General features: G+C 50.5%; 8 protein-coding genes and 1 non-coding gene across 9 annotated transcripts; 3 read left to right on the forward strand and 6 right to left on the reverse strand.

Annotated features, from left to right (window-relative positions):
• Positions 1–212: 212 nt before the first annotated feature.
• Positions 213–1,712, reverse strand: SSU1 (Plasma membrane sulfite pump involved in sulfite metabolism; the record flags this gene model as incomplete). The annotated part of the gene is made up of 5 exons (XM_036776885.1): positions 213–485; positions 540–1,071; positions 1,119–1,482; positions 1,568–1,602; positions 1,663–1,712. The coding sequence occupies 5 exons, from the start codon at positions 1,710–1,712 to the stop codon at positions 213–215; spliced, it is 1,254 nt and encodes a 417-aa protein (XP_036630505.1).
• Positions 1,713–2,009: 297 nt separating this feature from the next.
• Positions 2,010–3,779, forward strand: PC9H_007353 (uncharacterized protein; the record flags this gene model as incomplete). The annotated part of the gene is made up of 6 exons (XM_036776886.1): positions 2,010–3,027; positions 3,077–3,115; positions 3,170–3,222; positions 3,270–3,445; positions 3,493–3,511; positions 3,564–3,779. The coding sequence occupies 6 exons, from the start codon at positions 2,010–2,012 to the stop codon at positions 3,777–3,779; spliced, it is 1,521 nt and encodes a 506-aa protein (XP_036630506.1).
• A 307-nt stretch (positions 3,780–4,086) lies between these two features.
• On the reverse strand, positions 4,087–4,541 carry PC9H_007354 (uncharacterized protein; the record flags this gene model as incomplete). The annotated part of the gene is made up of 4 exons (XM_036776887.1): positions 4,087–4,173; positions 4,228–4,262; positions 4,317–4,391; positions 4,445–4,541. 4 exons carry the CDS (start codon positions 4,539–4,541, stop codon positions 4,087–4,089), a joined length of 294 nt encoding a protein of 97 aa, XP_036630507.1.
• A 165-nt stretch (positions 4,542–4,706) lies between these two features.
• PC9H_007355 (uncharacterized protein) lies at positions 4,707–5,157 on the reverse strand (the record flags this gene model as incomplete). Its single annotated transcript, XM_036776888.1, has 5 exons — positions 4,707–4,735; positions 4,795–4,870; positions 4,924–4,964; positions 5,019–5,093; positions 5,145–5,157. 5 exons carry the CDS (start codon positions 5,155–5,157, stop codon positions 4,707–4,709), a joined length of 234 nt encoding a protein of 77 aa, XP_036630508.1.
• Positions 5,158–5,491: 334 nt separating this feature from the next.
• Positions 5,492–5,958, reverse strand: PC9H_007356 (uncharacterized protein; the record flags this gene model as incomplete). The annotated part of the gene is made up of 5 exons (XM_036776889.1): positions 5,492–5,523; positions 5,578–5,656; positions 5,710–5,744; positions 5,811–5,885; positions 5,946–5,958. The coding sequence occupies 5 exons, from the start codon at positions 5,956–5,958 to the stop codon at positions 5,492–5,494; spliced, it is 234 nt and encodes a 77-aa protein (XP_036630509.1).
• A 217-nt stretch (positions 5,959–6,175) lies between these two features.
• PC9H_007357 (uncharacterized protein) lies at positions 6,176–7,963 on the forward strand (the record flags this gene model as incomplete). The annotated part of the gene is made up of 10 exons (XM_036776890.1): positions 6,176–6,558; positions 6,623–6,643; positions 6,707–6,799; positions 6,859–6,962; positions 7,011–7,123; positions 7,188–7,194; positions 7,247–7,297; positions 7,354–7,756; positions 7,809–7,876; positions 7,929–7,963. 10 exons carry the CDS (start codon positions 6,176–6,178, stop codon positions 7,961–7,963), a joined length of 1,278 nt encoding a protein of 425 aa, XP_036630510.1.
• Positions 7,964–8,327: 364 nt separating this feature from the next.
• Positions 8,328–9,957, forward strand: PC9H_007358 (uncharacterized protein; the record flags this gene model as incomplete). The annotated part of the gene is made up of 3 exons (XM_036776891.1): positions 8,328–9,161; positions 9,185–9,532; positions 9,589–9,957. 3 exons carry the CDS (start codon positions 8,328–8,330, stop codon positions 9,955–9,957), a joined length of 1,551 nt encoding a protein of 516 aa, XP_036630511.1.
• Positions 9,958–10,177: 220 nt separating this feature from the next.
• PC9H_007359 (uncharacterized protein) lies at positions 10,178–11,031 on the reverse strand (the record flags this gene model as incomplete). Its single annotated transcript, XM_036776892.1, has 5 exons — positions 10,178–10,317; positions 10,369–10,452; positions 10,505–10,845; positions 10,896–10,924; positions 10,975–11,031. 5 exons carry the CDS (start codon positions 11,029–11,031, stop codon positions 10,178–10,180), a joined length of 651 nt encoding a protein of 216 aa, XP_036630512.1.
• Positions 11,032–11,085: 54 nt separating this feature from the next.
• PC9H_007360 lies at positions 11,086–11,167 on the reverse strand. The gene has a single exon. It is a non-coding gene; the product is annotated as a tRNA-His (tRNA).
• Positions 11,168–11,188: the final 21 nt, after the last annotated feature.

Genomic DNA, 11,188 nt, shown 5'->3' on the forward strand with positions numbered 1-11,188 from the left:
GCCAGTAAAGAAGTTGAGGAAACACACGTCGCAGTGGCTGTGCAATGCGATCATGCCCATAGACTCAAAATAGTGCCGAGGGAAAGCCAGCACATTGAGGGTGAATAGGCTATGTACGGGTTTCGAAAATCTAAAAACTATGATGATAAACAAGATATGAGAGATGATTATATTATATGTAGATTTGCCGTCCCAGCGCTGGAGACTACTCTTCACGTCCGTTTTTCTGTTTCGCCGTTTGCATTCGCGGCGGTGCATTGTGCAGTGGTTACACCATTTGTGCAAGTAGATGGTACCCGCGACATATCGAGGTCCTCCACGCAGGGTGACTCGAATATTTGGCCGCCACGCACCAATGCGAGGGTACGGAAGGCGACCAAACTCCACAACACAAGCGTCCCCACTGCATACGCTGCGCCGTAAACGCGGAAGAAGGGCACGTCGAACGTACGGGCCAAGGCCAGCGTGAGGTTCGCATAGACACCCTAGAATATATATCATGAGCTTTCGTTTGTTCGCAAGAATGTGATCATACATACATTCGGGAAGATAAGCCCCCAGAATGGTAGCTTGAACGGGAAACGGCCTTTTCGGACCACCTCCTGTACGGCAAGGAGGGCATAGATAACCCACATTGTTGTGATGCACCAAAGAGCGAAGGACACGCAAGTGCAGATGACGTTGATAACGTTGCCGGCGGTTGGTGACGAGAGGAAACCATTGTCGCCGTATGGCAAGATGGCCTCAAACGCCTGTCCGGCTAAAAGAATCGAAAAGCCTGCCTGGCCCATCGGTCCGAGAGGTAAGAATGCAGAAATCACTGTCGGACCAGGAGGGATGCCATAAACTATCAATCGGAGGAAATATACGGTAAGTAGCATGAAGGCCAGTGAAAGGCCGATGGTGACCAGGAATATGGACGTTGTCAGTGTAATCATTGCGTGTAATGGGGAATATTTTGCCAGAGAGGGGGCGATGACACCTCCTGAGGACGATGCGACGATGAAGGTGACAACCGGGAGGAGCCATACCGCGGTCATTCTTTTTAATGCATGATCCTGGCGAACCATCCTGTGGGTACCGTTAGCTATTTTCACGGATAAATAATTAGGATTTACATGATATGCATGAGTTGCCAGCAGCAAAGTGCGGATACGGCTACATCCAGCCACCACACTGCCCAGACGAAATATATGAATGGCTTCCCGCCAAACCCATAGCCTTCGTGAATCAGGCTGGCAGCAACACTTATCATAGTAGCAACTCCCATGGGTGCGCACCCGAGGTAGAGGCTCTGAACGGGATGCTGTAACATGATCGACCACAGGTCGGGGAATAGAACATAACGGGCAGCAGTGACGGCCGCGAAGATGATGAACAGGCCGAGATTGAGGAAGAAAAAGAGCAGCGAAAGGATCTTCATCTCCTCACTCCCGTTCCCGTACGGAAATGAGTAGAATAGGATGCTTATTGCACCAGTACCTATCGATCATGACATCTAGTCAGTAAAGCAGTTCCCCGGGGGCTCGGATACGCGACCGTATCGAGTGCCGGAGCCTGGACGCACCCATGTTCACTGCAAACCATGCCGGAACGAAGTGGCTGCAATGCAGACAGCTTCTCAGAATGTATTCCCGAATCAACAGAGGGGGGCTCGCGTACCGGATAATGTCCTTCAGAGTCTTCTTCCTGATTCCGTCGTCCGTGCCCATTGTGGTGGTAGTCCGTCTGGAAACGGGGGCTGAAGAAGTTCCGTGATATATAGTCGGGGTTTGTGGCAACGCGTACTGAGTCATCAATCGTCCATAAAGCTAAAGGAGTAGCTCAGAGCCTCAATAATTCTAGAGCTTGTGCTGGATCGCACATAGGGCCGTCCTCAAAGTCCACTAATATGGAGGACCACTACAGATTAAGTTCCCACGCAGAAGGTCGCTGCTGCCAGTCACTATATCAATGACCGTCCCTTAGCAGTCCCTTGCGCTTCAAGAACTTTGCAAGCCTCGCCGACAATGGGTATCCTCGCGCTGCTCTCCCCGACGGAACCCGCCAAGCAACCCCCGACGCCAGAATCCCAGGAGCAGGCCGCTCAAGTCGATAGTGAGCCGCCGTCGGTCAGTCAGTCCGAGTCTCCACCCACACCGGCGGCGCAGGAAGCAGTGGGCGACGAAGCCTCCGTGACATTCCCGCCGAGCGTGAATGATATCCCCCAATCACCCCCTGCGGCATCGGATGAGAAACACACAGATGACCTTACGCGAGCTCGAGTGCGGCGCTTCTCCTTCAAGACGTTCTCATACGTTGATGTCCAACCCAGTGATGAGCCTAATGGACACAAACCACACGAACTGTCGGCCGTTAAGGAACACGAGAAGAAACAGCGCGCTGGACAGGCTTTTACGAAACGGCTCATCAAACCAATAAATGCGACATCGAACCGGAAGGCGAAGCAGTCGGCTTTGATGGTGCGGTCCCTGATCATAGGGCCAGCTGCCAATGCCGCTTCACCTAAAGTGACGAAGGCGGTCGCCAAGCCTCAGCTTCGGAAGCTCAAGTCAGAGCTCATGCGGCCCAAATCAGCGAACAAAGTTATAGCACAACTCCGAGCTCTCCCCGTTATGGATGATGTGATTGACAAAGAGACCAAGAAGCCTATTGGAGTGGAAGATCGCGCCAGGGGACCCATACACGCCGTTTGTCTCGCGCATACAGATGCTGAGGCGGACGCGATGCACTTCTGTCAGTTGGCATCGGACGCTCAGGATGAGCAAGTCGCCGCCGCGTCTTTCGGCGGTATTACGCCAACAAGTACGTCGATGGACAAACTGACAAAGATGTTCAACAATATGCGTCTCGTGGAGCTGATCAAGGCCCCGAATTTGGGGCTTGGAGAGCCAGGGGACGGGGAAGGTATTCTCGCCGGAGCTGTGCCAACAGCAGAGACAGTGCTCGATGGCTTCAAACAAATCACCCCGCAGCTCATGGCGCTTGGCTTCGCAACAGGTAGAGCGATGTTGCCTGACCACACAGGTGAATAACTGGATATACGCTCTCCGTATTACATGCTAATGCTTCTCAGATGTATATCCACCCCTTGATAGGATGTCTGTCTTGACATGTACGTGGCAAGTGTGAATCTATCGCATAATTTCACCTTATCATCCACAAATAGACTGGTGGGGCTTGGAAGTCGCTTTGCCTCCTCCGTCACTCCAGTACCTTTCGGTGCGTAGCCCTTCATTTTCGTTGAATCATTCTAATGGTTTCTTCAGAACGCCCAATCAATATCAAGCTCGCTGATGAACTTCCTGTCCGCTATTGCGCTGATCAACAACGGCGTCCGCGAGATCCTTCCTTTCGTCCGCTACATCTCCCAGTTCGTCGACTTCGAATTCAGCGCCATCCAAGGGCAGGATCGAGGAAATGGAGTCGTCTGTGCGGCTACCTGGTACGTTCACATCTGGCTTGTAACGCGCCTTATTGACGTCGCTTCAGGATAATGCCAGCAGCTATGGTATGCATTCTATTATTAAACGGTGGAGTATATCCTCATTTTCGAGTTGTAGGTTCCTCGACCATGGGACTTCCCATCCCCGCCGGGTGAAGGTGGTCCGGAGGGAGATGCAGCAAAGGGAGACTTCAAGGAACCACAAGCCGACAATCCTGATTTGAGAGACTTGCCACCGCTGAGCGTTCCTGTGGTTATCCCTCCCTTGCCATCCCTTGTAGTCACGTCTCCGACAAATTCCAGTGACTCTCAAGCATCGGTTTCGACGTCTTGATTCCTTTCCCAATGTTATCACATTCTCTCTCGCTCGCATTTCCTTCTCTCCTTGATGATCATGATCTTAACGACCACGGACCATTCCCAGCATATTTAATACCCTGTTCTCCGATTCTATTGGTACCTTCCTCACTACATTAAGGATAACTGTTCATTCTCTAAATTATGTGGACACATCGTGTATATCAGCCAGCCATTCCCTCCAATTTCCTCAGTCGTAATACATTACTGCGTTACATACTGGGTTCGCATCTCTTGATCAGGTTCTAAACAGCAGTTGTAGTCATTGTTGGTCAAGGGCATCATCAACACTCACCAATCGACTCCACTATGTTTCCTTGTAGGGATTGCAAATTGGATAGTGCCTCCGGGCCCAAATTCGCGGCGAAGCCCTACAACATTCATAGTTAAACTAAGCGTTGCCTGTTACCTTTGAAGCGATTGACCTTGATTATGTCGTATCTATGTGTCACTGTACCTCCTGGTATACGCCTCAGACTACAGTAGATATCCACCGATGATATGGTATAAATACCTTGTTTCTGAACGCTACTGATATAGTCCTCAATCTGCTCCTGCGTGACGTGGGGTTTGAACACAATGATATACCCTACCCGTGCTGGCGTCAGCCAATATACGGTTGCATAGAGTGTTTGCAATGACTTCTAGCAGATTTATCTGCAGCGCTAGCACTGTATGAGCCCGCGGTGGGGTTGCTCTTCCCGCCCGCAGCAAGCGCCTGACGCAATCGATGGAACATGGGAAGATGAGAGCGAAGGGTCGGCAGCAATTACATCTCCCAGATCGATTGCTAGTAATCACTCAGTCCACGCCACAGATAAAACATTACTCCGTGTCTTTGCGAAAGGGCACGATGCGCTCAAATTACAGGCTTGTAAGTACTACTGGGGGCTCCACCGGTCTCTTATTGAGTCGTGACGATCGCATCTGCCTCTGAACGGGATACAAACATCGTTATTGTCTCGAGTTGAAGGGAGATGGAAGGGGCATACCTATGGAATCGATCAACTCTCCTTGCAATCCTTGGAACTTGGTTAAACTTTGGGGAGTCAGTTCCCCCGCAAACCCCTGTCACGAACAATGAGCGTCGATACTACCATCTGAAACATGCACGCATCTACCTTCATTCCAGGCATGTTGTATTCATTGGTGATTGTACCCCCTGTAAAGTGCGACGAGTCAAGAGGAATTCCGTAGCAGGAATGGCATGTCATACCTTCTGCAATAACCTCGTCCTTCGTCTCCCTGATCTTGTCGTCAGAGATGTCGTTCTTGAAGATCACAATAAATTCTGGCCATATTCAAACTTCTGTGTTATTGATGAGGACTTGGATGTACGTACTTCCTGCAGACATGGTGTTAAAGTGCTTGTGGTTAATCTTGGTGTTGTGGTGAAAGAGGAAAGCGATGCTGCTGCGTAGCGAACAGGACCCTGACGCAATCGATGAATTACTTCCAGAGGTCAGATGATTACTTGGAGCAGATGGAGAACGTATCCGTACTCATCGCGATAGGTTGCTTCTGGCTAACTCAGTCGAGGTGGCTACTTGTGGTCCACGCCGGTCAGCGCTGGCCTAGCCTGGCTAATAATCGGGCATGCAGCCCAAACGAGTATAAGGAATTGAATTCATTCAACTATGTCTCGACGATTATTCGCTACGTAGCCGCCTTAGGCATCTAAAACCAGATTCACCCTTGCGTAGTCACACGTTGATCAGGCTCTGTGGAGGAGTAAGCGGCTATTTAATCCGCCAAAAGTTCCAGAGATTATTCACCGATTGAGTCAACGATATCGTTGTCTCGGAGACTTTGCAGCGTTTGGAGCGACTGGTCCGTCAAAGCAGCAGCGAACCCCTGTAGAACGCCTATTTCAGTAGGGGTGAGCGTTCGTTTGCCATCGTACGAACCTTGATAAAGTCAAATTCATGGGTGATTTCTCCGCCTGTGGGACAATCGGCGCTCAGTATTGCCGTTACACAGTAGTGGCCGATGAATGTGAATATCTGACCTTGATGAAGGATTTGCTTAGCGTACTCTTTCACCTCCGGGAGGCTGACATGAGGCTTGAAAAGGATGATAAAGTCTAGGGCATATGTCTAATTGAGATCGACGGCACTGAAGCTTGGATAGCGCTTGTACTTACGCCCAACGTGCATATTTCTACAAAATCAAGCTTTGGATGTAAGTAGGGATGAAGGTACTGCGCGCTCCGGAGCCGCCAAGTGTCCGTCGCGTAACATGAGCGGACCCTGAATTAGTCAGTCGAGTCATCCCGCCCCTGAATGTGGTGGTTGAAAGTATGTTGAAGGGAAACATTCGATGCTCTCAATATTAACCCGTTCCCCCTCGTACTACAGACCACTTCTGCTCAAAATGCGAGTAACGCGCTCTGCTTCCAAAGCTGCGTCGGCTTCAACGCCTGTAGAAACACCCCCTCAAGCCACCCCGGCCCGTACAGTTGCGAAGCGCAAAGCAGCGTCAACTGGGACAGGTTCCAAGAAGCCTCGCAAGGCCACGAAGAATGAAAATACTGCAGAGGAAGGTCAAGAACAAGAAGAGACCCCCGCAACTCCTGTGTTTGCTATTCCACCACGAGTTTTAGCGGACGACGACTCGGATGTCGTCCCAGCTGTTTTAAGTTTCTCGTTCGATGAAGCGAAGAACCACCTCATCAAAGCAGATCCACGGTTTGAAGGCTTGTTCAATGAGGTAACGTGCAAGCCCTACGAGAAATTGGAGCGAGTTCACCCATTCCAGTAAGTCACGCACTGCGTTCGATCGCGTTTAATGATGCTAAACGCGACGCGTCTCCCCTACTAGGGCTCTGGCCACATCTATCCTGTAAGGCTGATCTCAACCTCCGAGGTGGCGTAAGTCATCTAATACTCAACGTTACAAACATAGCGGGCAGCAAATATCGTGGATGGCAGCAAGATCCATCAATCACAGATTCGTGCGCCTCTACAATCCAACGCTCCCCGAGAAGCCGTCAGATGTGTTTGTTGCCTGTTTCCTCTAGAGATGACACCCCAATGAACTCCCAATATACTTGATAGCGTCACCGACACCTCGGACCTCTTTCCAACCCCAGACCAAGTAGCCAAGACAGACCTCAACATACTGAGAACTGCTGGACTAAGCGGCAGAAAAGCGGAATATGGTTAGCGCGAGAACTATACTGTCCTTAACTTCGTCGAACATCGTATAGTCCAAGATTTGGCATCCAGGTTCGCTGATGGTAGACTTTCGACATCGAAGTTGCTGAACGCCAACGATGAAGAGTTAGCAGAAATGCTGATTGAAGTTCGAGGAATTGGCCGAGTGAGTGCCCATATTTGGAATCTGGATAGAAAGGAAAATGATTAGATTGCTACCTGGGTTACAGTGGACCGGTAGGTCTATCCACAAACGGTGTATGATTGATTTTCATCCACAATGTTTTAGTGGACATGTTCGCAATTTTCTCCCTTCGAAGGCCTGATATACTTCCAGTTGGTAAGAATCTTTCTTTTACTGATAGGACTTGCCGTTGACTAACTTGTAATCATTAGGTGATCTTGGAGTTCAGCGCGGTGTAGCTCGATGGTTCTTGGCCCTTCATTCACCAACATATAATATTAGTATATCGCCTGACAAGGTCACTGGAGGTGAACTTAAATCGACACCGCTGGACAAGGACGACGATGATGACGACGAAGAGGGCACGCTCCCCGTGTTCGGGACGACCAGTACTACCCCTGTTGAGCCCCAGGACGTGTCGTCTGTACCTCCTGGCGGCGTGGCAGCAACACCCATGCCTGATGGAAGCAAGAAGAATGTTGCTGCAATGCCTCCACCGCTGACACCCGCCACCAGGAAGATACTCACCTCGACCAGTGCCCCAGCTACTCCTCTTCCGGGCGGGTTAACGGCCTCAGATCTGAAGAGTCGATTAGATGGCAAGAAGAAAATCAAGTATGTGCTGCTTCGTTTCTGCTATTGTATGCGTTTAACGACTCGATTCCAGGGGAGCGTTGATCACACCCCAAGAGATGGAGGAGCTCACTACCCCATGGAAGCCCTACAGAAGCCTCGGTATTTATTCCTGCCACGATCGCGCGAGTCTAAATACTGACCACCTCCGCAGCCGTGTATTACATGTGGGCCCTTGCTGATGGTTAAACCTCATCAACTTATGTTGATTTAAGTACCTTGTCGCCTGCATTATTATCGTACAGACCCTGCTTTGCCTATGCTTTGACGTTCATTTCTTGATTCATTAATTCATCATCAATACCGGGTCACGTGAGCAGCGCGTTGCTGGCCAGCCAAACTTTCACAAATAGCTTACATCCTTCCAAGTTCTGCAGTGTCGCGACTTGTTCTCTACCATCTGAGGCCTGAGGCTCGCGTGCTCCCATAACCCACCCTTGCTCGGTGTTCGCGTATCCTCCCACCCAAAACTTGTACATTTGCTTGATTTCTTCTCTCCTGGACGATTATGCAGACAGATTCTTGCCCCGCGAGCTCAGGCTCAATAGCGTCCATGGACTCATTAGAGACACCGCTGGATCCTCTTTCTCCTTCAAGCTCTGGATACTACTCACCAATTGGGAGCGACGCCATACAAACGCCGTTCATCGAAGAGCACGCTGGCGGACGAATCTACGCTGACCCAAGGGAACCAGAAGCCAGCGTATTCGACTATGTAGGGTCGCCGTCTTCTCCGGAAACTCGACGGAAAGGAGGCTACGAATACACTTCCGACGTCAACTCGCCGTCTCATAAGTTCTCGCAGTCGTCCCTGGTCTCACCGATCTTGGTCTCGCCTAGGTACAGAAGCTACTCCTCGTTCTCCTTGACTCCAGATGGCCGGACTTGTGGCGACAAGAACTTGGAAGAAAACCCGTTTGAACTTATGTTCTCGCCCGAGCTGCTAGAGGATGCCCTCGATGATTCTGGAGATGCTCCACGACCACCGGATGAGGAGCTTGACCGCCCGCCTGATGACCCCGCCGCTTGCGATATTCACTTCAATTACGACGCACATATGCACTCTGAGAAATTCCCAGAAGGACACCAGCTGAACCGGCACTTCGTAAGGAACTATGTTCTGGAGGACCAGCTCGGCGCTGGAGGATATGGCTTCGTCATGACTGCTCACCATCGCGAACGGGGCTACGAGGTCGCTGTCAAATTCATCATAAAAGAGAAAGTCCCAGATGGCGCTTGGATGGTCGACGAAGTTCTTGGAAAGCTCCCGGCTGAAGTTCTGCTACTTTGCTTCATCGATCACGAGAATATAGTCAAATGTCTGGACTTGTACGAGGACAAGATCTATTACTATATGGCAAGTTGTTGCTTCTCCCTTTCTGCAAAAGTAAAGACGAAACCTTGCCATAGGTGCAAGAATTACACGGATCTCCTTGGTCCAACCCCAAGAACCGTCCCTTGCATCTTCACCCCTCCCTAAAACCGAAACACCAGTCATGCCTACCACAACCATGCAATAACACGGTAAAAAAGCTAGATCCCAGCAAGGAACTAGCTATAAATCGCCCTGAATTCTCTCGAAGGCCGTCACACGATTTGTTTGAGTGTATAGAGCAATCCGAGCACAAGCGCCTTTCCCAAGAGCAAGCTCGCTACGTATTCAAACAGATCGTCGAAGCAGTCTACTACCTACACGTTCAAGGCGTATCCCACAGAGACCTAAAGGACGAGAACGTGGTCATTGACAGGAACTTCAAGGTGCGCATATACCTGCTTCTGGTTAGGTTTGAACGCATATATATGATATCTTGTAGGCCAAGTTGATAGACTTTGGAAGCGCTGTTATTGTTGACCCTTCAAAACCCCGCCCGTTCTACGATGTCTTCTTCGGGACGACGGCCTATGCTGCTTCGGAGATCCTCCTCAAGAGGCCATACCAGGCCGCTCCAGCCGAAGTCTGGACATTGGGCGTGCTCTTATCGTATCTCCTCACCGGATCGTCGCCGTTCCCTTTAAGGCAGGATGCCATCGACGGCAATATCGTTCTCTGTGGTTCAGCAAGGCAGAGCATCCCGCCCGATGCGATGGACCTGTTGAAGAGATGCCTCCTCCCCGATCCAACACAGAGGATCACTATCGCTGAAGTCAAGGAGCACGCATGGTTGAAAGAGCCAGAAAACTAAATCCGCAGTAAGCCTATCTCGTTTACTCTCTCCTTTTGTTGTGCAAATGTAGATTTGTTCCAGTACATATCATCATGTAAATATGCCACGTCTGTTGTAAACTCTGTACCAAAGACAAAATGTGGATGTATTTTCTTAAGGGACGCAAGTTCGAATAAAGGAAACGAAGAGTACGAAGGCAGTGTCATAAAGGTACTGAGTGAAATGAAATGGAGAGAGTTTAACCACTGATAGGCTGGTATGCCCTATTGCCTGCAGCCCACCGGTGACCTTTGTCTGCCGATATGCCAGTCGTTACGACGGCGAAGGTGGTTATGATGCCAAGGACCCAGGAAAGAACGTTGAAGATATATGCCCAACCTATTAGTACGTTAAGGGTCAGCGTTTCTTTCATGACACGAGTATATATACCTGGTCGCCCTTGTTCGAAGGTAGGGTATCGGTCAGAGCGGTACATTTCGGTGACTGCGGCAAAGGTGCCAATTTGACATGCAGCTATTATCATACGAGATGAGACAATGCAAAGGGTTCAGGAATGGGCACTCACCGTGCAGGAAAGTCAATCCGGCAACCGCTCTCCAAATTCTCCTTCTCCGGGAATGCGTGGTGAGTCCTATCAGGATGGATAGCAGCGAGACTGCGGCGAAGCCTATGGCCAACTGGGAGATATACCCAGCACTCGTCCAGACCGTGCAGAACAGCCTGTTCTCGTCTTGGCAGCTATCGGCGGTGCTGGTGGGGAACGGTCGGCATGTGTAGCTTGTGTATTCGAGTTCGCTGTCGTCGCTCGGCTTCGGGAGGCGGATTACATCGCGCTCGCAGCGCTCGGAGAGGCCGTAGTAGAAGGTTACCTTCCTGCGGAGGATCTCGGGCGACGACACGACGATCCTGGATATCAATGAGGAGGAGATATCATGATGAGCATGAGGTGCACGGACCAGTCAGGTCGCTGGGCCGAGATGATATTCTGTGCGAATTGTGAGCCACGGTGGAGGGATTGAGAATATGAGCAGTTACGAGAGTCAGAGTCAAAGCCACAGCGAAAAAAGTGACTACATAGGATGTCTTGCGCATTGTGTTGGGGGTTGGGAGTCAAGCGAGGCAAAATAGAAGCTACTGAAGTACACTTGTCCGTAGCTGGAATCGAACCAGCGGCTCTTCGGAGCAGTGCAACCACAACGAAGTGATTTAACCCCTAATCGATACGGACGATATAAAAGCTCGCACTAGG

Source organism: Pleurotus ostreatus (assembly GCF_014466165.1).
Source record: "Pleurotus ostreatus strain PC9 chromosome Unknown scaffold_5, whole genome shotgun sequence".
Taxonomy (NCBI): domain Eukaryota; kingdom Fungi; phylum Basidiomycota; class Agaricomycetes; order Agaricales; family Pleurotaceae; genus Pleurotus; species Pleurotus ostreatus.